Here is a 25,920-nt window from a genome sequence, read left to right as displayed (position 1 = left end):
AAATCTGATTGTGTAACATGGTGTGGCCAACTGCAGCCCTTACCGCAATACAGGGACTATGCCGCCATTACTCCCCACCCTGTTACCAGGCAACAGGTCCCGCTCAACCATTGGTCAGTGCTGCAGTGGGCCCCTCCCAAAAGCCACCAACTTGTCAAGGAGCAACCGTTACTGAGAGAAATCAACCAACTGTTGGCAGAATGGTGGTCATTAGGTGGAGAGTGAGGTAAGAGGCAGGTACTGGCATTCTTCCTAGGGCCCTCCAGCTCACCCAGCCTCAAGCTTGCAGCCTGGTGGGTAGGGAGGAGGTTGCCCAGAGACAGGCTGGGGCTGTGTCCTAAGAGTTCCAGCCCTGGCCAAGGCTGCCTACTGGACTGGCCCAGTCCTTGAGGTGGTGGTGAACCTCCCCACCATCCCTGCCTCTGTGACCCTAATGGCAGCAGCGGTCTGCAAAGGATGCGGTTGACGGTATCTGGCCCCCAGCTTCTGGGCGGCATGAGGAGCCTGAGGGCCAGCTGGGCTCTGGGTGCCCGAGTCCCTCAGCAATGACAGCCAGGAAGCCTCCAGCTGAGATCTGCTTCCTCTTAGCCAGGACTGGACCTCAGAGGGTGAAAGCTGTGCCTGGGGGTCTGACTGTTTCTTGTCATAACAGAGAATAACATTCATTTGGTGGAGATTTACAGGGACATCGTTACCTGGCCATGACCTGACCTCATAAATAAAGGCTCTGACACCAAAAAATTTTCAACAACTAACCACACCCCACCATCACCTTTCCTAGAAAAGAACTTTGCTGAAAGCTTTTAGGGAGTTTGGGGTTTTTAACGTATGAACCACCCATCTCCTTGCATGGCCCTTTGTAAACCTCTCCCTGTTCCAAACTCGGATGTTTTGGTATTGTTTGGCCTCCCTGTGTGTGGGGCACTCGAATTTGCCTTTCAGTAACAACAGAAAGAAAAACCTTTGATCCATGGTATAAGATTTTAGAAACTCTAATACACAAACAAATTGTAATTAAGGAATGATTCTTTTGTAATCAGCACAAAACCTAAGTCTGTGGTGTCTGTATGGTCCACTGTTAGTTTATTAAAAACTGAAAACACTGAAAAACTTTTCTTTTTCCAGTGTGGTCAGTAGGCTGAGTTCTCTGAAGCTCTGGTCACCAGGATAGTTCCGAGATGACTGCCACAGCTACAAAAAATGATAAATGATTCTAGTGTTACCATTTTTTAAAGTTTTATGTTAGCCCTTGTCATGGAATTCAAATTGTGCCAGCCATCTTTTATTAGTCAATCCCATGGGATTTTTATTGTTATTTTGAACAAGATCTATTTTTGTTTAATTCTATGGGAACCACACATAGTTTGCACATTTGCCAGAAATTTATTTTCCAATGACTATTACTCAACTCTTAAATAAGTACATTCTGCATTTTTATGCTGGGACAAAGTAGGATGAGTTCTATTAGGAACACCATTTAAAATTACACAAAGTAGCTTGGGCTTTTTTGTTACTCTAATATTCTGGTAAATAGAAGTGAGCTTGAGTTTTGTTTACTGTCTTTCAAAGTGACCCATTTTAAACAAAATCGTCTTCTTTTTAAAAGTTAAGAACTGATCTGGTGGTAACTTACTGATAACAGTAAGGCTTATTTGTTGATTTACATAACAGCATTGATTTGCATAGCTGCTCGCTGTGTTTACTCATGCCTGGAGACAAACATTATGCTAACTATAATAAGCAGATAATCAATATCACATGTCCAGTTCACAACAGTAAAAAAGGAAACATTTTCTTCTGTGACTTTTGATGGGTGGTATATATGGAAATACTGAGCTTCTTTCCAGAGGTAGGAAGGCCTTATGTTCTGCTGCACTGAATGTTAGAATACAGATATTAAGACTGTCTTTTTAACCCAAGAAAAGGAGAATATTTTCACTTGTGACAAAATTTAACTCCCAGGACTAGGAGAAGAAAAAGTGGCAATCTTATTACAAGACAATCTTATTGCAAGGGCAGTCTTCAAGTGTCTCATATCCTGAGGGATCCCTTGATATTATATTCTATTCAAGGGAACAATAGAATCTTTGAGTAAAACTATCTAAGCAAAATCTATAGAAAATGATGAATCTTATACTAAAGCTTAAAAAAGTAATAAAATTACAAAGTTTCTACAGAGACAGTTTGCAGAACATTAAGAAGGAAATGGGATTTTTAGTAAATGTCATTTATTGTCTTTTCAAAAAAGAAAATACAGTTTTCTTGGTTGATTTAGTTTGCTTTGGTTTTTTTATCGTAGAGACATAAAAGATGGAAGACTACATGGCTTAAACTGGTTATGAAAATAATTATTTGCCCAAATATCTAAGTTATGAAATAAAATTTCATGTTTTGTTATATTTTGATTATTATATGAACAGAGTTTTTAAAAATATACTTCTTTATATAAAGAAAATGATAAACAGTATAGTTAAAATGTTCCATATGAGAAATGTTCCATAATCTCATATCTCATTGACTAGATAACTATGTTGATATTTAAAATACTTTTAAAATAATACAAGCCTATGTTTTAAAAAATTCAAGTTGTACTGAGAGGTATAAATGAAAAACAGGTGTGTTCCTTCCCTCTGACACCCCTCCCAAATCACCAGCCTATTTTCCCAAAGGGGCAATTGTTAACAACAGCATGTTTATCCTTCCAGAAAAGAGAATATATTCTCAGACACCTATGTGTATATATGTGTGTGTGTGTGTATGTAATTACATTTTTTCACATTCATTTCATTATATATATTTAAAATAATATACTTGCAGGTCTTCTCATATCAGCACACACGGAGCTATCACCTTGTTTTTAACAGTTGTATACTAGTTCACTGGGCCTCACTGGTGGCTCAGTGGTAGAGAATCTGCCTGCCAATGCAGGAGACCTGGGTTAGATCCCTGGGTCAGGAAGATGCCTTATAGAAGGAAATGGAAACCCACTCCTGTATTCTTGCCTGGGAAATTCCATGTATAGAGGAGCCTGGCAGGCTACAGTCCATAGGGTCGCAAAAGAGTCAGACACGATTTAGCAACCATACGGCAACAGAAATAACAGTTCATTATATAGTATACTGTAAGTATCTAACCAGTCCCCAACTGATGAATGATTAAGTTGTTTTTATTTTTTATGAATATATCTGTAAAGACTTGGCAGTTGATAGAGATTGTTTAATCTGTTGAACTGATTTTCTCTCACACCGATATTTGACAGGTACTATTTCTTTAGCATGGGTATTACCAAACTTTTAGCTTTTCTCTCAAGAAAAATTCAATTTATAGTATTTCATTTTCATTCTTTTTTAAATGGACATTTTACTTAAAGAAAAATCAGAATGTACTTGCTTTTGGAGTAAGTGATGTCTTAGCTCAGTGATATGTGGACCAATCCAATGACGTAGAAACTTTTAATTTTGTAAGACTGGACTGGCAGATGTGGCTAAAACCAAGTAGATCAATGAATTTTAGGAAACTTTTAAAAGAGAAGATTAAACTGACAACTCATCTGTTTAAAAGATAATGTGTAGCTGTGGGGTGGGGAGAATGGGAATTTGTTGTTTAATGAATAAGAATTTTAGTTTTGCAAGATACAAAGAATTCTTGAGGTTTGTTGTTCAATGTAAATGTACTTAACACTATTGATCTGTACACATAAAAGTGGCTTAGATAGAGCATTTTATGTTATGTGTATTTTACCACCATTTGAAAAAAGATAATGTGCAAAATTTTGCATTTATACAGAAAGATGGTTATCTAAAGCCTAATTTCAAAAGTATAAGTGAAGAACCTTTACCAGAAATGCAGTCTAGTACCTTCAGGGGCCAATTAATATCATCACATAATCAGATAAGGTCCAGAATGCAAAAGTCCCTGGTAATGGACTTCAATTTAATCTAAGGCACAAATGGCTAATATCAGCAGAGTAATTGTCCTTCTTATATGCAGGAATTGTCTGCTGTACTTGGTAACCACCAGGACATCTCCCCAACTGGGAAGCACTTGTTTTCTGGGTTCTGAGAAAATATGTCTTCAAATAAACTTGTACTCATAATCTTCAACTCTAGTGACCAGATTTGGTACCTGGAGTTGAAGGCAATGTCAGACCACTGAGAATAGAAGACCACAGTAAGGACCAAGGGGCTCTGACATACACATCGTTAAAAAGCATTGTATCATCTTTTTCTTTATCATACCTCCCAGTCACTGTGTGAGGAAAACCAGAATGAAAGGGAGAGTAAGGTCTCCAGAACTGAGAAAATAATAACTTTGTTCACAATGACTGTGAGTCTCAGGTCCTGTTTAAGAGAACAGACAAATCACTTATGAAAATAAAAATGCATTTATTTTGGAAAGATGATACAATGCATGTTAAGGAATTATCTAGTTAAAGTGTTTACAAACTTAATAAACATATTTCTCAACTATTCAGTGGAAGTTGGACAGTTGCTTGCTGGCATTTGTGCATTATATTTTAGCACAAAGCGGAGGTTGTCAAACTTGGGTGTACATTACAATCATCTGAGGAACTTTTAATCTGGGTGTCTTGGAGTTAGCCCAGACCAATTAATCAGAATCTCTGAGAAATGTCTCCAGGTAATTCCAACGTGCAACCAAGGCTGAGAACCACTGACAGAAATATTCTCCACTTCAGTGCATATAATCCTTGTGGGGCTTTCCCCTTCCTCAGCAGAAACTTGGTTTTGTAGGTTTGGGCTTTTCCCAAGATTTGTATTTCTTACCTGCATCTGTTGATGCCTATGGCTCTGGTGCACGCTTAGAGAAATACTACTATAGTGGCTGATATTCCTGATTTTTTCATCCTAATCACAGATCTCTTCTGCTTCCCAACAAACCCTATCCCCCTGGGCTTTGCTAATAGGGCTCTTTAACCAAGCTAATAATTTTTAGTGCTTGGCCTCCGGAACTTGCTCAAGATCTTCACATATGAGTTGCATGACTCTAAAATGGCCACATAATTCAATGAAGTTCTGACCAAGGTTAAACAGAGTGGGAAAATTACATCATGGTCTCTCCATGTTATGATTTTGTTAATAACTCCTTGAGTCATACTTTAGAAAATGACAACACAATATTCAACACTATTACCAACATCAAAATGTATCATTAGTGTTGTTCTACTGAGTCATTATGAAACTGAGAATATTTTAAAGTAAACTTTTGCATAAATAACCCTCTGAAGCATTTGTATTTTTTCTTCTGAAGTTTCATGTTTATTAAAATTTACCATGATTATATTTTACTGCTGCTCAATGAATCACCTTAATGTCACTGGCAAATGATGGACATATGTCTGTTTCATGACTCAAGTTGCAAGAGAAATATGAAATATTCTGATGCTCAGGGCAGGTCCTGTACGTTCACACTTTCTATTCCCAACTTTACCATCAAGATGGTGGAGTAGAAGGACTTGCTCTCATCTCCTCCTGCGAGAACACCAAAATCTCAATTGACTGTTGAATAGCCATTGACAGGGGGCTGTTGAAACCCACTGAGAAAAGATAAACCACATCCAAGGACAAAGGAGAAGCTGCAAAGATGGTAGAGGAAAAATCACGATAAAATCAAATCCTATATCCACCAGGTGGGTGACCCAGAAACTGGAGAACAATAATACCAAAGAAGTTCTTGCACTTTTGTGAAGGTTCTATGCCCCACATCAGTCTTCCCAACCTGGGGAATCCAGCAAAAAGACTGGGAATCCGACTTGAAGGACAGTGGGATTTGATTACAGAACTCCCACAGAACTGGAGGAAACAGAGGGCACAAACAAAATCTAGTGCACATCAAGATCCAATGAAGAGAGTAAGTGACCCCACAAGAGACTGAGATAGACTTGACTGTGAGTGTTTGAGGGTCTTTTGTGGAAGCGTGGGTCAGAAGTGGCCTGCTGCAGGGGCAGGGGCACTGGCAGCAGCAGTCCTGGGAGGCACATATTGGCATAAGTCCTTTTTGGAGGTCACCAATAGCCCTACCATAGAGCCTGTAGACCCCAGGACTGAGTTTACAAAAAGCAAACAACAAACAGGTTTGGAGCATAGCCCCACACATCAGCAGATAATTAGATTAAAGATTTACTGAGCATGGCCCTGCCCAACAAAGCAAGACTCAGTTCTTCCCACAGTCAGTCCCTCATCAGAAATCTTGCCCAAGCCTCTTATCCTCATCCAGCAGAGTGTAGACAGAAGAAGCAAGAACTGTAACCCTACAGCCTACAGAACAAAAATCTCAATTGCAGAGATATAACCAAAATGACTACATGGATCACAGCATTGTGTAACTCAGTGAAGCTATAAGCCATGCTTTCCAGGGCCACCCAAGCCACGTGGGTCATAGTGGAGAGTTATGACAAAATGTGGTCCATTAGAAAAGGAAATTACAAATCACTTCAATATTCTTGCCTCAAGAACCCCATGAACATTATGAAAAGGCAAAAAGATATGATACTGGGCTATGAGCCCCCCAGGTTGGTAGGTGTCCAATATGCTACTGGGGAAGAGTGGAGAAACAGCTCCAGAAAGAATGAAGAGGCTGGGCCAAACCAGAAATGATGTTCAGTTGTGTCTGGCAGTAAAAGTAAAGTCTGATCTGATACTATAAAAAACAATATTGCATAGGAACTTGGAATGTTAGGTCCATGAATCAAGGTACGTTGGATGTGGTCAAGCAGAAGATGCTAAGAGTGAACATCAGCATTTTAGGAATCAGTGAACTAAAATGGACCAGAATGGGCAAATTTAATTCAGATGACCATTTTATCTACTACTGTGGGCAAGAATCCCTTAGGAGAAATGGAGTAGCCCTCAGTCAACGAAAGAGTCCAAAATGCAGTACGGGTGCAATCTCAAAAATGACAGAATGATCTCAGTTCATTTCCAAGGTAAACGATTCAACATCAGAGTAATCCAAGTCTATGCCCCAACCACTAATCCAAAGAAGCTACAGTCCAGTGGTTCTATGAAGACCTATAAGACCTTCTAGAACTAATACCGAGAAAAGATGTACTTCTCATCATAGGAGATTAGAATGCAAAAGTAGGAAGTCAAGAGATACCTGGAGTAACAGGCAAGTTTGGCCTTGGAGTAAAAAATGAAGCAGGGCAAAAGCTAACAATTTTTTTGCCAAGAGAATGCACTGGTCATAGCAAACACCCCCTTCCAATGACACAAGAGAAGACTTTACACATGGACATCACCAGATGGTCAATGGCAAAATCAGATTGATTATATTCTTTCCAATCAAAGATGGAGAGGCTCTATACAGTTAGCAAAAACAAGATGTGGAGCTGACTGTGGCTCAGATCATGAACTCCATATTGCAAAATTCAGGCTTAAATTGAAGAAAGCAGGGAAAACCATTAGACCATTCAGGCATGGCCTAAATCAAACCCCTTATAATTATACAGTGGAGGTGATATATTGATCCAAGGGATTAGATCTGGTAGACAGAATGCCTGAAGAACTTTAAACAGAGGTTCATGACCTTGTATAGGAGGTGGTGACCCAAACCGTCCTTAAGAAAAAAGAAATGCAAAAAGGCAAAGTGGTTGTCTGAGGAGGCTTACAAATGGCTGAGAAAAGAGAAATAAAAGGCAAAGGAGAAAGGGAAAGATATACCCAACTAAATGAGGAGTTTCAAAGAATAGCAAGGAGAGATAAGAAAGTCTGCTGAAGTGAGCAATGCAAAGAAATAGAGGAAAACAATAGAATGGGAAAGACTAGAGATATCTTCAAGAAAATTTCATGGGAATATTTCATGCAAAGATGGGCACAATACAGGACAGAAAAACAGAAAGGACTTAACAGAAGCAGAGAAGATTAAGAAGAGGTGGCAAGAAGACACAGACGAACTGTATGAAAAAGGTCTTAATGACCTGGTTAACCACATGGTGTGATCACTTACCAAGAGCCAGACATCCTGCAGTGTGAAGTCAAGTGGGCCTTAGGAAGCATTATTACGAACAAGTTATCAAATTCTTGCTGAGCTATTTAAAATCCTAAAAGGGATGCTATTAAAGTGCCACATTCAATATGCCAGCAAATTTGTAAAACTCAGCAGTGGCCATAAGACTGTAAAGGTCAGTTTTTATTCCAATCCCAAAAAAAGGCAATGCCAAAAAAATGTTCAAACTACCATACAATTGTGCTCATTTCACATGCTAGCAAAGTAACGCTCACAACCCTTTAAGCTAGGCTTCAGCAGTATGTGAACTGAGAACTTACAGATATACAAGCTGGATTTTAAAAAGGCAGAGGAACCAGATCAAATTGCCAACATCCATTGTGTCACAGAAGAAGCAAGAGAATTCCAAAACTAAAAATATATTCTGCTTCATTGACTATGCAAAAGCCTTTGACTGTGTGGATCACAACAAACTGTTGAAAACTCTTAAAGAGATGGGAATACCAGACCTCTCTAATGAGAAACCTGTATGCAGGACAAGAAGCAACAGCCAGAACTGGTCATGGAACAAAGGACTGGTTCAAATTGGGAAAGGAAATACATCAAGGCTGTATATTGTCACCCTGCTTATTTAACTTCTTTTCAGAGTACACTATTTGAAATGCCAGGCTGGATGAATCACAAACTGGAATCAAGATTGCTGCCAGGAGGAATATCAACAACCTCAGATATGCAGATGATTCCACTCTAATGGCAGAAAGCAAAGAGGAACTGAAGAGCCTCTTGATGAGGGAGGACAAGCTGGGTTAAAATTCAGTATTCAAAAAACTTAGATCATAACATCCAGTTCCATCACTTCATGGCAAATAGAAGGGAAAAAAGTGAAAGCAGTGACAGATTTTATCTTCTTGGGCTCCAAAATCACTGCAGATGGTGACTGCATCCACGAAATTAAAACACGCATCCTCCTTGGAAGAAAAGCTATGACAAACCTAGACAGTGTATTAAAAAACAGAGACATCACTTTGCCAACAAAAGTCTCTATAGTCAAAGCTATAGATTTTCCAGTAGTCATGTTCAGATGTGAGAGTTGGGCCATAAAGAAGGCTGAGCACCAAAGAATTAATGTTTTGGAATTGTGGTGCTAAAGAAGACTCTGAGAGTCCCTGGGACAGCAAGGAGGTCAAACCAGTCAATCTTAAAGGAAATCAACCCTGAATATTCACTGGAAGGACTGATGCTGAAGCTCCAATACTTTGGCCACCTGATGTGAAGAGCTGACTCATTGGAAAAGAACATGATGCTGGGAAAGATTGAGGGAAGGAGAAGAAGGGGGTGACAGAGGGTGAGCTGCATAGATAGCATCACTGACTCAATGGACATGAGTTTGAACAAACATTAGGAGATAATGAGGGACAGGGAAGCCTGGGATGCTGCAGTCCATGAGGTCACAAAGAGTTGGACCCAACTAACGACTGAGCTATAACAACAGCATTTCCCCAGGCTCACCTAGAAGTCTATATGCCTGTTTGAATAATCATACCAGAATGGAGGGGGCAGAGTTAGTTTAACACTGTGGAGTGAAACAGAATGGGCTTTGGAAAGAGATAAACCTGGTTCAGATTTCCTGCTCCACTTCTAGCTGTGTGATCTTAGGCAATAACTTCATCTTGTAGCACTTGTTTTTTTCTCCTGTACATGTTCAGCTGAAATACCCCTCTCAAAGGAGCATTTTGGCAAGGAGTAAATGAAATGCAGACGTGTTTAACACATTGGCTGACACATAGTAAGATGCTTGATAAATAGGGTTTTTTTCCTTTCCTGCTATATATGATCAATAACGTGAACAGCTGAGAGTATAAATACAGATATTTTTCTAATTTGATGAACTCAAAGAAATTATGGGAAAGGAAGAATAATTCAAACTAGTGTTGGACTAACCCTCAGAAGTTCACTCAACCAAGGGTGACTGGGTTAACTCGAGCATCAGGTGATGTTGGGCAGGGGCCATTTTGGGTCCTGGCTGGGATTTAAGCCAGGAGACCTAAGGCCAAGGCTGAGAATGAGGCACAGTGTGAAGCCAAGGAGATCAACCTGAGCCAAGAGGAGACAGAGGCTGGTGCTCGAGGCAGCAGAGGTCAACACTTGAGTGACAGCCAGTCCTCAGAGAACCTGGAAGAAGCCTAGAAGGAGGCAAAGGGTTGGCCTCAAGGAATAAACCAGGAGCCCAAGATCTGCATGGGGAAGGTAGTGAAGCCTAGACAAGGTGGGACTCCAGAGCAGCAAGGCCAAAGCTAAGATTGTTTATGAGATAGCTTATAGTCTTAAAAAATCACTCTTGTCTTTTTATATTAGCCTGGCTAAACTTTTCTGTCCTCATCATAGTCTCTCTTTCTGGTAGGCTTTCTTTGATGGGCATAAACGTATCCTTCTATAATTAGACCCTATCCTAGGAAGTACAGGTTAAATAATGTAACTCCAAAATCTCAGTGGCTTAACATGATAAAAGTTTATTTTAAGCTCCTATCACAGTTTCACCATAAGTCTGTGGAGGTGGGAAGGAAGGGGACTCTGCTTCATGTACTTACAAAAGGACATTATTGTCCATTCATCCTATATATAATGGTTTGCACCTGCTAATCCCAAATTCCCATTCTAACCCTCTCCTAATTCCCCTCCCCTTGGCAACCACAAGTCTGTCTTCTATGTCTGTGAGTCTGTTTCTCTTCTGTAGATAAGTTCATTTGTGTCATATTCTAGATTCACACATAAGTGATATCTTATGGTATTTGTCTTTCTCTTTCTGACTTATTTCACTTAGTATGATAATCTCAAGGTCCATCCATGTTGCTGAAAATGGCATTATTTCATTCTTTTTTTATGACTGAGTAATATTCCATTGTTTATATATATATATATATATATATATATACACACACACACACACACACACACACACGAACACACTACATCTTCTTTATCCGTTCATCTGTTGATGGACATTTAGGTTGTTTGCATATTTTTGGCTATTGTAAATAGTGCTGCTATGAACCTAGGAATGCATGGATCATTTTAAATTATAGTTTTGTCCAAAAATATGCTCCAGGAATGGTACTTCTGGATCATATGGTAACTCTATTTTTAGTTTTTTAAGGAAGCTCCATACTGTTCTCCATAGTCACTGCACCAATTTACTTTCCCTCCAACAGTGTAGGAGGGTGTCCTTTTCTCCATACTCTCTCCAGCATTTGTTATTCATAAATATTTTAATGATGGTATTCTGATTAGTGTGAGTGGGATCTCATTGTAGTTTTGACTTGTATTTCTCTAATAATTAGTAATCCAACAGGGATTCTTAATTTTTTTCCTTATTCCTTTTTTTGTCACATATTCTTTTGGAAGTTAGTTGAAATTATAGGGACTTTATCTCAGCATAAGATTTAATTATATAAAAGAAAATGCAAAAAAAAAAAAAAAGAAAATGCACAGTATTACAAAGGAAACCAACTAAATCCTAATACTGTTATCAAAATAGTAAGAATACAAAACTGTGATAAAAGTAATGTATGTGCTTCTTTATCAGCGTATGATATCTTTCATCCAGGGTATCATCTTTGGAGGACTTCCAAAGAGTCACTGAGTACTCACTGCTAAACTTGAATCAGGGTCAGCCCCACAGTCAAGTATTTAGCACCTGCTTCTGTATACTGTTCTGATTATCTACCACTGTGTAAAACTACCCTTCCCCCCCAAAACCTTAGTGACTTAAAACAATCTTTTTATTGTGCTGGGCAATTTGTCTAGGATCTACATGGCATCCTCTAGGGAAGCTGGAGCTTCCACTGGGCATCTTCCAAGATGGCATCTGTATTCACATGTTTGGCATGACAGTGCTCCTTGACCCCCATATCCACATAGCTTAGGCTTCTCACAGCATGGTGGGCCCACAGTGGTCATACTTCCCAGATGGTACCTGGCTTCTGAGATCAAGTATTTCAAGAGACAGAAGTGGAAGATGAGAGCATAAATAAGGATACTTTGCTAACAGTCTAATTCTGTGAAATTATGAGAAAGGAAAAATAATTCAAGCTAGTATTATATTACGCTCAGAAGTTCACTCAGTCAATGGTGACTTGGTCAACTCCAGCATCAGGTGATGTTAAATAGGGGCCACAGCCTCACTACTGCCATGGTTTCCTGGTCAAAATACTCAAAGCACTAACCTAGATTCAGCGGGGAATGAACACTTACCTCGCCTCTCAATGGGAGGGATGTCAAAGAAATTGTGTTCATCTTTAATATGCCATATATTGAATATATAAAATCTCATTTAATCTGTGTAATAACACTATGAAGTAGACATCACTGTCTGCTTTTTACTGATGAGACAGACCACAAAGAAGTATTTTGTCCAGAGTCACAAACCTAGTGAGTTTGAAGCTAGGGTAGTCTGATTGCAATGATTGGGCTCTTAACTACTAGGTATTCTTTATTCCACTTGACTTAACTCAAATCTACTACTTGAAAAGCAACACAGAATCTATCAGAGAAGTAAAACAGTAGTGCATTATAGAAGAACCATTGGTTGCCTACCCAACATTCATTCTTTCCCTCCTCCCAGATTTATTTGGAAATGCAAATCATATCACTAAAGGGCCATATTCAACAGTTAGGTTAACCATGTTTTGTTCAATGAGATATAAGAAACAATATTGTGTAATTTTCAGACAGTGTCATTAAAGAGAGAGTTCTTGATCTTCTGGATGTCATGCAGATGTGATCACTGGCACTCAGTAGCAATTTTGTAATATGAGGGAACTTGCTAAAGTGACAGAGTACCAGGTGGCACTAGTAGTAAAGAACCCACCTGCCAATGTAGGAGATATAAGAGACGTGGGTTTGATCCCTGGGTTGGGAAGATCCCCTGGAGGAGGGCACAGCAACCCACTCCAGTATTCTTGCCTACAGAATCCAATGGACCAAGAAGCCTGGTGAGCTTAGTCCATAGAGTTGCAAAAAGTTGAGTTGGACATGACTGAAACGACATAGCATGTATAAAGTGACAGAGTAGTAACACAGTTGAAGCCTGAATCTTGATGATCATGGAGTTGCCATATTGGTCTTGGGCAGCTGCCTCTGGACTCTGTTAATTGAGGAAGAAACAACTTTATATCTTGGTCTGCACGCTCAGTTGCTGAGTTGTGTCCAACTCTTTGTGACCCTATGAACTGTAGCCTCTGCCAGGCTACTCTATCCATGGGATTCTCCAGGCAAGATAATGGAGTGGGTTGCAATTTCCTTCTCCAGGGGATCTTCCTGACCCAGGGATAGAAACAGCATATCCTGCATTTGCAGGTGGATTCTTTACCACCAAGGCACCTGAGAAGCCTGTTATCTTGGTCTATGCCACAGTAACTTAGAGTTTTTCTGTTTCTTACAGTTGAACCTAATCCTAAATAATATAGAAGAGATATGTGTATAAGTATAAACTTAGTCATGACAGCTTAACATTAATGGAAGTTTAAGGTTGCAGGAAATCACCAATAAACCAAAACTGCATTATAAAGAAGAGGTGTATGAGAGTAGCTCAGGAAAGATTAGAACACTCTATGTATTTGTCCACTTTAAAATATTACAGAGTGTTGAGCATGTTTGCCAAAAAATTGGAGATCAGTTCAGTGCAGTTCAGTTACTCAGTTGTGTGCAACTCTTTGTGACCCCATGAACCGCAGCACGGCAGCCTCCCTGTCCAACACCAACTCCCGGAGTCCACCCAAACCCATGTCCATTGAATCAGTGATGCAATCCAACCATCTCATCTGTCGTCCCCTTCTCCTCCTGCCCTCAGTCTTTCCCAGCATCAGAGTCTTTTCCAATGATTCAACTCTTCGCATGAGGTGGCCAAAGTATTGGAGTTTCAGCTTCAGCATCAGTCCTTCCAATGAATACCCAGGACTGATCTCCTTTAGGATGGACTGGTTGGATCTCCTTGCAGTCCAAGGAACTCTCAAGAGTCTTCTCCAACACCACAGTTCAAAAGCATCAATTCTTCGGGGCTCAGCTTTCTTCACAGTCCAACTCTCACATCCATACATGACCACTGGAAAAACCATAGCCTTGACTAGATAGACCTTTGTTGGCAAAGTAATGTCTCTACTTTTGAATATGTTATCTAGGTTGGTCATAACTTTCCTTCCAAGGAGTAAGTTTCTCTTAATTTCATGGCTGCAATCACCATAACAGTGATTTTGGAGCCCCAAAAAATAAGGTCTGACACTGTTTCCAGTGTTTCCCCAGCTATTTCCCATGAAGTGATGAGACTGAATGCCATGATCTTAAGTTTTCTGAATGTTGAGCTTTAAGCCAAATTTTTTACTCTCCTTTTTCACTTTCATCAAGAGGCTTTTTAGTAATTCTTCACTTTCTGCCATAAGGGTGGTGTCATCTGCATATCTGAGCTTATTGATATTTCTCCCGGAAATCTCAATTCCAGCTTATGCTTCCTCCAGCCCAGCGTTTCTCATGATGTACTCTGCATAGAAGTTAAATAAGCAGGGTGACAATATACAGCCTTGATGGACTCCTTTTCCTGTTTGGAACCAGTCTGTTGTTCCATGTCCAGTTCTAACTGTTGGTTCCTGACCTGCATATAGGCTTCTCAAGAGGCAGGTCAGGTGGTCTGGTATTCCCATGTCTTTCAGAATTTTCCACAGTTTATTGTGATCCACACAGTCAAAGGCTTTGGCATAGTCAAGAAAGCAGAAATAGATGTTTTTCTGGAACTCTCTGGTGTTTTCAGTGATCCAGCGGATGTTGGCAATTTGATCTCTTGTTCTTCTGCGTTTTCTAAAACCAGCTTAAACATCTGGAAGTTCACAGTTCACGTATTGCTGAAGCCTGGCTTGGAGAATTTTGAGCATTACTTTACTAGAGTGTGATATGAATGCAATTGTGTGGTAGTTTGAGCATTCTTTGGCATTGCCTTTCTTTGGGATTGGAATGAAAACTGACCTTTTCCAGTCCTGTGGCCACTGCTGAGTTTTCCAAATTTGCTGGCATATTGAGTGCAGCACTTTCACACCATTATCTTTCAGGATTTGAAATAGCTCAACTGGAATTCCATCACCTCCACTAGCTTTGTTCATAGTGATGCTTTCTAAAGCCCACTTGATTTCACATTCCAGGATGCCTGGCTCTAGGTGAGTGATCACACAATTGTGATTATCTAGGTCGTGAAGATCTTTTTTGTATAATTCTTCTGTGTAATCTTGCCACCTCTTCTTAATATCTTCTGCTTCTGTTAGGTCCCTACCATTTCTGTCCTTTATTGAGCCCATCTTTGCATAAAATGTTCCCTTAGTTTCTCTAATTTTCTTGAAGAAATCTCTAGTCTTTCCCATTCTGTTGTTTTCCTCTATTTCTTTGCATTGATCACTGAGGAAGGCTTTCTTATCTCTCCTTGCTATTCTTTGGATCTCTGCATTCAGATGGGTATATCTTTCCTTTTCTCCTTTGCTTTTCGCTTCCCTTCTTTTCACAGCTATTTGTAAGGCCTCCTCAGACAGCCATTTTGCTTTTTCTTGGGGATGGTCTTGATACCTGTCTCCTGTACAATGTCACGAACTTTCATCCATAGTTCATCAGGCACTCTATCACATCTAGTCCCTTAATCTATTTCTCACTTCCACTGTATAGTCATAAGGGATTTGATTTAGGTCATACCTGAATGGTCTAGTGGTTTTCTCCACTTTCTTCAATTTCAGTCTGAATTTGGCAATAGCGAGTTTATGATCTGAGCCACAGTCAGCTCCTGGTCTTGTTTTTGCTAACTGTATAGAGTTTCTCCATCTTCGGCTGCAAAGAATATGATCAATCTGATTCCAGTGTTGACCATCTGATGATGTCCACGTGTAGTGTCTTCTCTTGTGTTGTTGGAAGAGGGTGTTAGCTATGACCAGTGCGTTCTCTTGGCAGAACACTATTAGCCTTTTCCCTGCTTCATTTTGTACTCCAAGGCCAAATTTGCCTGTTACTCCAGGTGTTTCTCGACTTCCTACTTTTGCATTCCAGTCCCCTATAATGAAAAGGACATCTTTTTTGGGTGTTAGTTCTAGAAGGTCTTGTGCAAGCAAATGCAAAAGCCATGTTTGTTTTCAATACATAAAAATAGGGCTGCCCTGAGAGAAACTTATAAACTGTCTCCCTCTCATGTTTGTTGACTATTGGTGATGTTTTCTTAGGATTGGTTCTGGGTCCAATAGGCTTTTTATTTCCTTTGGTGGTTTATGTAATGGAATACAGAAGTAACTCATTATATTCCTAAAATAAAGTTTCAGTGTAAGAAGAGACAGGCCCTTAATTTGGAATGGTTTTGATTTAGTTGGAGAAGTTATCAGAGACCATGCATAGAAATAAATTTCATCCACTGAAATGAGAACACCTCTTTGTGTCTCAGTGTCTCTCAGTGAAGGAACTAGACAAGATAGTCCCCAGGGTTCATTCTAGTCTTAGTCTTTAGTATGAGGATGAAAAACCATATGATTATCATAGTCAAAGTTGAAAAATATTCAGTAGCTTTTAGCCGTTATATGGATATGTTATTAAACTGAAACAGTTGTAAAAGAAAAAACATATAAAGTTTTTTTTTTTACCGTAATTTTGTGGTAGCTCTCCCCTGAGCATATAGGTCAGCATTCTTAGTTGCAAATGGAAAATTCTGCCTGATTTAAGCAAAAAAGCAATTTCTCAAAAGGCTCTTGGAGTAAGTCAAGCATCTCCAGGTAGGCCATGCTTACAACCCAGGTAAGAATCAGAGCCCAAATCACATCTAAGGACATATGATAGCAACATGTCTGCTGCTCCCACTGAATGCTTGGCTGCCCCTGGAGGCTCCAGAGGGCACAGATGAATTCTTGACCCTTCCAGCTCCTTTGCCTCACTCATTCCAGATTTAAAGTCTTGAGCAGAAACACCTGATTGGCCAAGACTGGATTACACACCTGAGCCCAAACTTCCAGAGACAGTGAAATCAAGGATCAGGATCATTCTCTGAAGTCTACAAAATAGGGAATTCTCTCAAACACAGGAAAGGGCTCCGCAAATTCTCTACGCATTTCTACTACATCTGCTATACTTAGGGTTATCTCTATCAAGTGTACCTACAGATGTATTTATTATATAGGTTCTACTGCATATGTCAGAGACTCAAAGTAACTGTGACTTACATAAGGTAGAAATTTATCTTCTCTCATGTTACAGTCAAGAAATAGATGGTTCCAGACATGGCTGCTGCTGCTGCTGCTGCTAAGTTGCTTCAGTTGTGTCCAACTCTGTGCAACCCCATAGACAGCAGCCCACCAGGTTCTGCCATCCCTGGGATTCTCCAGGCAAGAACACTGGAGTGGGTTGCCATTTCCTTCTCCATTGCATGCCAGACATGGCATGGAGCCATAAAGTCATTCAGGGATCCAAGTTTTTTGCATCTCACAGTTCTATGATACTTAGGATATTGCCCTTATTCAAACAGTCCAATATGACACACCAGCACATCCACACCCACATTGCAAGCAGCATGATAGAAAATGGAAGAAAGATGGGCCTGTTCTTAATTAAGACACATTCCAGAGTTGAACATACCTCCCATCATATGCAATTGGCCAGCTCTTAGTAACACGACCATGCTTAATGGTACAGGAGGTTGAACAATGCCATCTTTATACTGAACTTTATATTGGACGTCCCATGTAATGTCTACCATTCAAGGGTTCCATCACTATAAGAGAAGGGGAGAAAAGATACTGGAAGACAACCAGTATTGAAGCAATCTCTCTCTCGACAAATAGCAGGTTGAAATTTTAGTGAATAAGATTAGGTAAGAATATAATAGAATTTTCTGTGAAGGTTGCTGAACACAGTTAATTTAAAATGTGAGAAATGCTTCCAAATGTCTAAAAATGGGATAGTGTTTCATTTGTAAATGAGATGGGTTGAGAAAAGGGATAGTTCATGCTCAGTCTCAGACTTAATGTTTATATTCAGAAATGACAAAGGTTAAAAGACTGGACTAAATGAAAGTTTAAGGGTCTTTCTTGAGGCAGATTGCTATAGTCAGGATTGTATGCTTGGCGGAATGTAGTGTGCCAATGCAAATGCCCCTCTGGGTCTTTGTAGAACATGCAGCAGCCCCTAAGGAGGTCAGAGAGACCTTGGGGTTAGAGGAAATGGAGAAAATACTGGGAAAAATTCACAGATGAGAAATACATGGGCAAACTGGGTGCAAGTTCAAAGCTGTGGAAATAGTATGGAGAGTTAGAGGGCACTTGTATGTCTGGGTCATCTTGCAACATGCTTCTTGAGGCAAAGAGTAACGGGGCTCTAAGCCACTGGTGACAAGGGTGGAGCGCAGTGCCCAGAGAATGACAGCTAGGTCAGAACCTCCCAGGACCGCTGCTGCCTGGCTCAGAGGCTCCTGGGCTGACTGTTCTGAACCACACTTTCAGAAACAGTCTTCAAGGAACTGATTTCCTAGGATAGCAGTAACGCTTGGTTCATTTCCAGCACCGTACATGTCCCAAAAGCTTTTTATAGACATTCTCTATTCTCAAGATTTCAGGTTTATTATAAAGATATACATGTTATCCAAGCAAACTCTGTGTGTCACAGGGAGCTTTGGTTTAGTATTGGTGTTTTTGTTGCCTTCTACCCTGTTTCCACATTATATAAATATATTGAAAAACACTAATAAAAGCATAGATTCCTGGACTGATAAATTTTTAATAATAATTATAGTATGAATAGTAACTAGTATTTTTTTATTGACTTAGTGCTTTACATGAACTTTCACATTTTAAAAAGTTGAGGTGTAATTGACATGCAACATTATATTCGTTTCAGGTGTGCAACAAAATGATTCTATAATTGTATACATTGGGAAATGATCACCACAGTAAGTCTTGTTCATGCTCATCACCACACACACAGAATTTGTGTGTGTGTGTGTGTGATAAGAACTTTTAAGATTTAATCTCTTAGCAAATTTCAAATGTGCAATACAGTATGATTAACTATAGTTACCATGGTTTACATTATATCCTCATGATTTATTTATTCTATAATTGGAAGTTTGTAACTTTTGTCTCCCTTTACCCTTTTGGCCCACTCCCAACCCCTTCCTCTGGCAACCACTGATCTGTATCTATGAGGCCGGGCTTTTAGATTGCACATATTAGAGAGATCATATGCATTTGTCTTTCTCTAATATTTCACTTAGCATAGTGCCCCCAAGGTCCATTGATATTGTTATAAATGGTGAAATTCTGTTCTTTTTTAAATAATCTTCCATTGTGTATATATACCCCATTTTCTTTACCATTCATATATGGATGGACATTTAGGTTTTTCTGTATCTTGGCTATTGTAAGCAATGCTGCAATGAACATGGGGTTTCTTCTACTCTTGGTCTACCACAATTTGACTCAATGGACGTGAGTTTGAGTGAACTCCGGGAGATGGTGATGGACAGGGAGGCCTGGCATGCTGCAATTCATGGGGTCGCAAAGAGTTGGACACGACTGAGTGACTGATCTGAACTGAACCACAATTAGTTTAAGTTGTGGCAAGTACAAGGAGTATTTTTCAGGAAAAGATGGATAACGACAATGGCCTATTTATTGCTTTCCCTAGTAAATAAAATAACATGTTTTAAATTCTTCTCTATTCCACCACTGAAGAATAACAAATCAACAGCCTTGTCCATTGATGGATGAATGGATAAGCAAAAATGTGGCAGATACACACAATGGAATATTATTCAGCCTTAAATAGGATGGACATTCTGACATAAGGTATGATGTTGATAAACCTTGAAGGCATTATGCTAAGTGAAATAAGCCGGTCATAAAAAAACAAATACTGTGTAATTTCACTTATATGAGATACTAGAGTACTCACATTCACAGAGACAGAAAGTAGAATGGTGGTGGCCAGGGCCTGGAGAGAGTAGGGGAACGGGGAATTAGCTTTTAACAGGTATATTACTATCACCGATTTAATGGACAGAAATTTGAGCAGACTTCGGAAGACAGTGAAAGACAGAGGAGCCTGGAATGCTACCATCCCTGGGATCACAAAGAGTTGGATACAAGTTACCAATTGAACAACAACTCAAGATGAAAAGAGATCTGCAGATGAATGGTGATATCTGTACAACAGTGTTAATATACACAATAGCACTGAACTGTACACTTAAAAATGGTTAAGATGGTAAATTTTGTATTATGGGTATTTTACCACAATAGCAAAAATTTGGAAAAAATTATCAGCTTTATCTGAGTTCCCCATGGATACATTGGACTGGTCTTCTACATTATTCTTTTCTAGTACCTACCTTTGGACTTCTTCAAGCAGTGTTTTTATAGCACTCTAAGTGCCTATGCTATACTATCTCAGGGTTTGATAGATTTCTACTTTCTTTGTGGGGTTTATTCAACCCTCCTTTGTGGCTTCCTTTCAAACTCTGTATTTTTTCTTACTTGATTTTATCTTTATATCTCAAATGTTTACTGCACTTAGATCCTGTGTCAGTGGTTGAGAGCACTTAGACTGCCTGGATGAAGCCCTTGCTCTACTGCTTCTTTTCTCTGGGCCCTTGGATGAATGACTTAACCTACCTGTGTCTGTTTCCTCTTCTGTATAAGGGTGATAATAATAGTATCCAGACATGCTAGGAGATTTAAAGATTTAATACACATAAAGGGCTTAGGACAGTGCCTGTCACATAGTAAACACTTAATAAATATTCTCTATTCAGTTCAGTTCAGTCGCTCAGTCGTGTCCGACTCTTTGCGACCCCATGAACCGCAGCACACCAGGTTTCCCTGTCCATCACCAACTCCTGGAGTTCACCCAAACTCATGTGCATTGAGTTGGTGATGCCATCCAGCCATCTCATCCTCTGTTGTCCCCTTCTCCTCCTGCCCTCAATCCCTCCCAGCATCAGGGTCTTTTCCAATGAGTCAACTCTTCACAAGAGGTGGCCAAAGTTTGGAGTTTCAGCCTCAGCATCAGTCCTTCCAATGAACATCCAGAACTGGTCTCCTTTAGGATGGACTGGTTGGATCTCCTTGCAGTCCAAGGGACTCTCAAGAGTCTTCTCCAACACCACAGTTCAAAAGCATCAATTCTTTGGCGCTCAGCCTTCTTCACAGTCCAACTCTCACATCCATACATGACCACAGGAAAAACCATAGCCTTGACTAGACGGACCTTTGTTGGCAAAGTAATGTCTCTGCTTTTGAATATGCTATCTAGGTTGGTCATAACTTTCCTTCCAAGGAGTAAGTGTCTTTTAATTTCATGACTGCAATCACCATCTGCAGTGATTTTGGAGCCCAGAAAAACAAAGTCTGACACTGTTTCCACTGTTTCCCCATCTCTTTCCCATGAAGTGATGGGACCGGATGCCATGATCTTAGTTTTCTGAATGTTGAGCTTTAAGCCAACTTTTTCACTCTCCTCTTTCACTTTCATCAAGAGGCTTTTTAGTTCCTCTTCACTTTCTGCCATAAGGGTGGTGTCATCTGCATATCTGAGGTTATTGATATTTCTCCCGGAAATCTCGATTCCAGCTTATGCTTCCTCCAGCCCAGCGTTTCTCATGATGTACTCTGCATAGAAGTTAAATAAGCAGGGTAACAATATACAGCCTTGATGGACTCCTTTTCCTGTTTGGAACCAGTTTGTTGTTCCATGTCCAGTTCTAAGTGTTGCTTCCTGACCTGCATATAGGTTTCTCAAGAGGCAGGTCAGGTGGTCTGGTATTCCCATGTCTTTCAGAATTTTCCACAGTTTATTGTGATCCACGTGGTCAAAGGTTTTGGCATAGTCAATAAAGCAGAAATAGATGTTTTTCTGGAACTCTCTTGCTTTTTCGATGATCCAGCGGATGTTGGCAATTTGATCTCTGGGTCCTCTACCTTTTCTAAAACCAGCTTGAACATCTGGAAGTTTACGGTTCATGTATTGCTGAATTCTCTATTACTATAATTAAATTAACTATTATTATTTCCAGAAGTTCTCTCTGGGAGTCTTCAGTAGGAAGCATCTCTTGATGTTTCTAGCAGCCCTGCCTGCTGTTGTTCTGGTAAGATCACTTATCTTTACTCTGGATAACTGCCATCCTAAGTGCTTCTATTAATCCTGGTCCCACCTAGATTCCCAAGCACTGTGTGAACATTTAACTCAGGCCTGGCCAGTCATACAATATTTCATCCCTCTAAAAGCAGTGATTGGTTCAAAGTGTGGGCCTGGGACCCAAGAAGGGCCAATCAGAGTTTTTCTTTGGTCATGACAAGGAGATTCTGGAATATAGTAGTCTGTGTTTATGCCAGGGCTGCCAAGCTGAGACAATGGAAGCTTTGTGATATAGGCAGCCATCTTCCCTGTCTGCACAGAGGAAGCCCATCTGAGATGGGAAGCAGTAAGGCTAACACCCAAAAGGAAAAAGAACTGAGAGATAGTGTGGTGGGGTAGGGAGGAGAGAGCAAGATATGGGCCTATAACTTTGAGTTTTGGGGGGCTGGCAACCCTCTGTCAGCCCCTATCCTGAACTTTCCAGGTCTGGGAGCCCACAAAGTATCTTTTTGCTTAAGGTGGTTTGAGCTCAGTTGTTGTCACTATAACTAAAAGACTCATGGCCAGGATGCCCTTTACATTCTATTTGTCCTTCTCCCTTTTCTTCCCTCCCTTCCATTTCTTTCTTCCCAGATCCCTAGTGACAAGGCTCTTGTCCTGAACTGGGACTGTCGGACTCCTACTCTGCAAGACCCATCTCTTTCCTTTTCTTGATTCTGGAGTTTTCCACCTCTGGCTAATTTTCCTAATTTTCTTTGCTGGGATCACTAGCTGTGACCTAAAACCTTCATTTCTTCTTAAATCTCTCCTCCACCCCACTTTTTTTTTCCACCTCAGACAACTTCTCTGTCTTCCTGTAAGCAGATGTATCAAGTTTATTTTTTCTTCTTTGCTTTTCTTCTGCATCTTTGCAGCTGGTACCTTTATGCCCTTCTTCTCTTCTGACATTAATCTTTGGATATCAGCATAAATGTGTTTCTTTTTACTATAGAAAACACTGCTGTTTTATCTTTCATACCTGAAACACTTCCTGACTATGCATTCCTCATCTCTGGCTGTTCCCTATAACAAGTCAAATTATTGGTCCCTAAATGAAAACCACCAGCAAGTACCTAATTTCCCTCTCCTCACACCATCAGTTCGGTTTCTCACTTATTCCTTTAGCCAAACCTCAAACCAATACCTTTATCTAGGGCTGTTAAAATCTCAGAGGTATTTAAAGGCAAGTTTAGCTCTTACTTAGATTGTGATTCCAATTGATAAATGTAGAAGGAATGAAGAATACAGAAAGTCAACATTAGGCCAGTATCTAGTAGTAAGTGTTATAGGTAAGAACCACTGATGTATACTAAAATCAATGAGCAAAGTATAAGGAGAAACAGGGTATTTGCATAGTCTCAAAGAATCTCCCCACAGGATATATATTGGTTATATAGGAGAAAATTATAACTTCACACTAGAGAAAGCTAGAAGACACCACCTTAACCAGATGATCAAGATGAACATCACCACTAGTAAGACACATCAACGTCAAATGATGCACTAAGTGTACAATATTTTTTCTGAGATGTTCTTGCCAAAAGTGTACAACCTCAGCTGAATCATGAAACATTATCAGGCAAACCCAAACTGAGTCACATTCTGTAAAATAACTGGCCAGTCCTCTTCAGTAGTGCCAAGGTCATGATAAGGAAAGACTGAGGAACTCATGCAGATCAGAGGACATGAAGGAGCCAGGACAACTGTGAATACATTTGACCCCAGATTAGATCATGGATGAAAAAAGGATAGGAGAGGACAAGGGGGAAAATTTGACCAACATCTACAAATTAGGTAACGCTGTTATAAATGTTAATTTTCTAACATGTCTTCCCCTCTGTGGACAGTTCAGAGGAGCTTTCCATCAGTTCTTCAGAAGGTCTGGGCAGGCAAAAGCACCAGTTGTCCTTAGCAATTGTCAGCTCAGTTTCATATCCTTGTGTTGATTCTCTTTCCCTCCCTGTTCCCCTTCCCTGTCCTGCCCTATTGCTCCCCAAATCATATTCCTAAATAAGCAACTTACAAGTCCCAGGAAAGATGGTGGCTGCAAAACCAGAATGTTTGGATGTGTTATGGATGTGAGGGAGAAGCTGATCTTGGGGCTTCTTTAATGTTACAACATTTCACCCTAATCATATCCACACCAGTGCTTCTCTTGAAATTTCTTGAAAATGGGAGAAAAAATTGTGTATTCTTTACAACTACCTGGAGAACTTCCTCAGATACCAGCTGAAATCTACCATTGTTGAAAACAAAGTACAGCAAAGATGTGGTATTTGGGAAAATTGATATGAGGCATGTCCTTTGACCAGGCTTTGGCTCAACTGGAATTCAGTGACCAAAAAACAGGGGCCCGAATAATGAAAGAGGTTCTCTTAAAAGCCCAAGATATAGCAGTGGGAGATCACAATGTGGAGTTCAGATCCAACTTATATATGGCTGAGTCCACTTCAGGGCAAGGCCAGTACTTGATACACATCGATATCACCATGGGAGTGGCTTTGGGATCATGGGATTATTTTGTGAAGTTGGTGGATGGCCCCTCACCTCCACATGAGGCACCAAAGACAGTGTAACCCATACCAAAGAAGATATTCAGGAGCTTCGAAACCTGACCATCACATTCACACTGTATGATGGGGAAATTGAGAATCCACAGTATATACTTTACTATTGGTTTTCTAAAAACAAACAGAAATTAGTTTTTATAAAACAAAACAACTTACCAGTTCCAAAGTCTTCATTTTTCAGAGAACCAAGGCCAAGATACCTTCCAAGAAAACAATAAAAGGACACAATGTTGAGACCATCATGGAAGCTCCAGGACGTCTGATAAGATTCTCTTCTGGTCTTTGTGCTCTCTGTCCCTCTTGCTCTTCTTTTTAATGGAAGGCTAAAATGGCCAGTCCTTTTGACCAGTCTGCCCTAATTCTTCAACTTTCCTCTGCTTGCCCTCCTCTTCCTGGCTCCATTTGTAGCTGGTAGCTCATCTTCACTAGGCTCCAGGCCAAAGCCAGCAGAAAACTGGCTGCTTAAACAGCCTTCCTGCTCTGGTCAAACAAACTCCCCCTGGTTGGCTGCCACCGCCACTGCCCTTGCCACTCTCCTCTCTTCTAATCTCTGCATATCTGTGTTCACATGTAGCTCTGGCCACCCTTCCCTTCTGACCAGTAAAACTTCCACCGCACCACTCCCCCCCTCCGCCCCGCCCCCATCTGTACCTTCAGGCCTTGCGGCTTTCCTCCAGAGCATCACCATCAACATTTTATCAGCTTCTTTTCACACAATGCCACTCAGGCACTCATGCTCTTTGAACAAGTGTACCGATGCTGTGGGGCAAATAGGGAAATAAGCAGTGAAGAAATAGTCCCTAACGGCTGTCTGTTTGACTTCTTCAAGACAACAATAATATATTGATTCACTTGGAAAATATTTTTTCAGCGCCTAATAGTGCTTTGGTGCTGGGAATACAGCAGTGAGTAGAACAGACAAAAGGCCCTGCCACATACAGCTTTCACTTCAGTGAATAAGGATAACCGAGTGACAGAAGTGGGGCTGAAGTGCTACATCTCTCTTTCCCTCTTTTTTTTATACCTTTTTTCCTGAATGGCAGGCAAAGCACTCATTCTATATCTTAGAGCTAAACTTTATTAGTCTCATGACTCAAGATTAGAATTTGTGTTTGACCCACTACCCACAAGCCACCTAGGTTCTCCTCTGTCGCGAGAAAGGTTGATACCTAAATGGTCCTCAGCTGTAAACTACTAAAGGCTGTTCGACCTACCT

General features: G+C 40.2%; 1 protein-coding gene and 1 long non-coding RNA gene across 2 annotated transcripts; one reads left to right on the top strand and one right to left on the bottom strand.

Moving 5' to 3' along the window:
- Positions 1-435: 435 nt before the first annotated feature.
- On the bottom strand, positions 436-25,878 carry LOC129659132 (uncharacterized). Its single transcript, XR_008717807.1, has 4 exons — positions 25,729-25,878; positions 25,356-25,463; positions 24,861-24,904; positions 436-1,191 (listed from the first exon to the last, which is right to left on the bottom strand). It is a non-coding gene; the product is annotated as an uncharacterized LOC129659132 (long non-coding RNA).
- LOC129659131 (39S ribosomal protein L22, mitochondrial-like) lies at positions 24,432-24,710 on the top strand. Its single transcript, XM_055590247.1, has one exon. The coding sequence runs from the start codon at positions 24,432-24,434 to the stop codon at positions 24,708-24,710; it is 279 nt and encodes a 92-aa protein (XP_055446222.1).
- Positions 25,879-25,920: the final 42 nt, after the last annotated feature.

This window comes from Bubalus kerabau, chromosome 8 (genome assembly GCF_029407905.1).
Source record: "Bubalus kerabau isolate K-KA32 ecotype Philippines breed swamp buffalo chromosome 8, PCC_UOA_SB_1v2, whole genome shotgun sequence".
NCBI classification, from domain to species: domain Eukaryota; kingdom Metazoa; phylum Chordata; class Mammalia; order Artiodactyla; family Bovidae; genus Bubalus; species Bubalus kerabau.
This window is presented reverse-complemented; position numbering and strand designations above follow the sequence as displayed.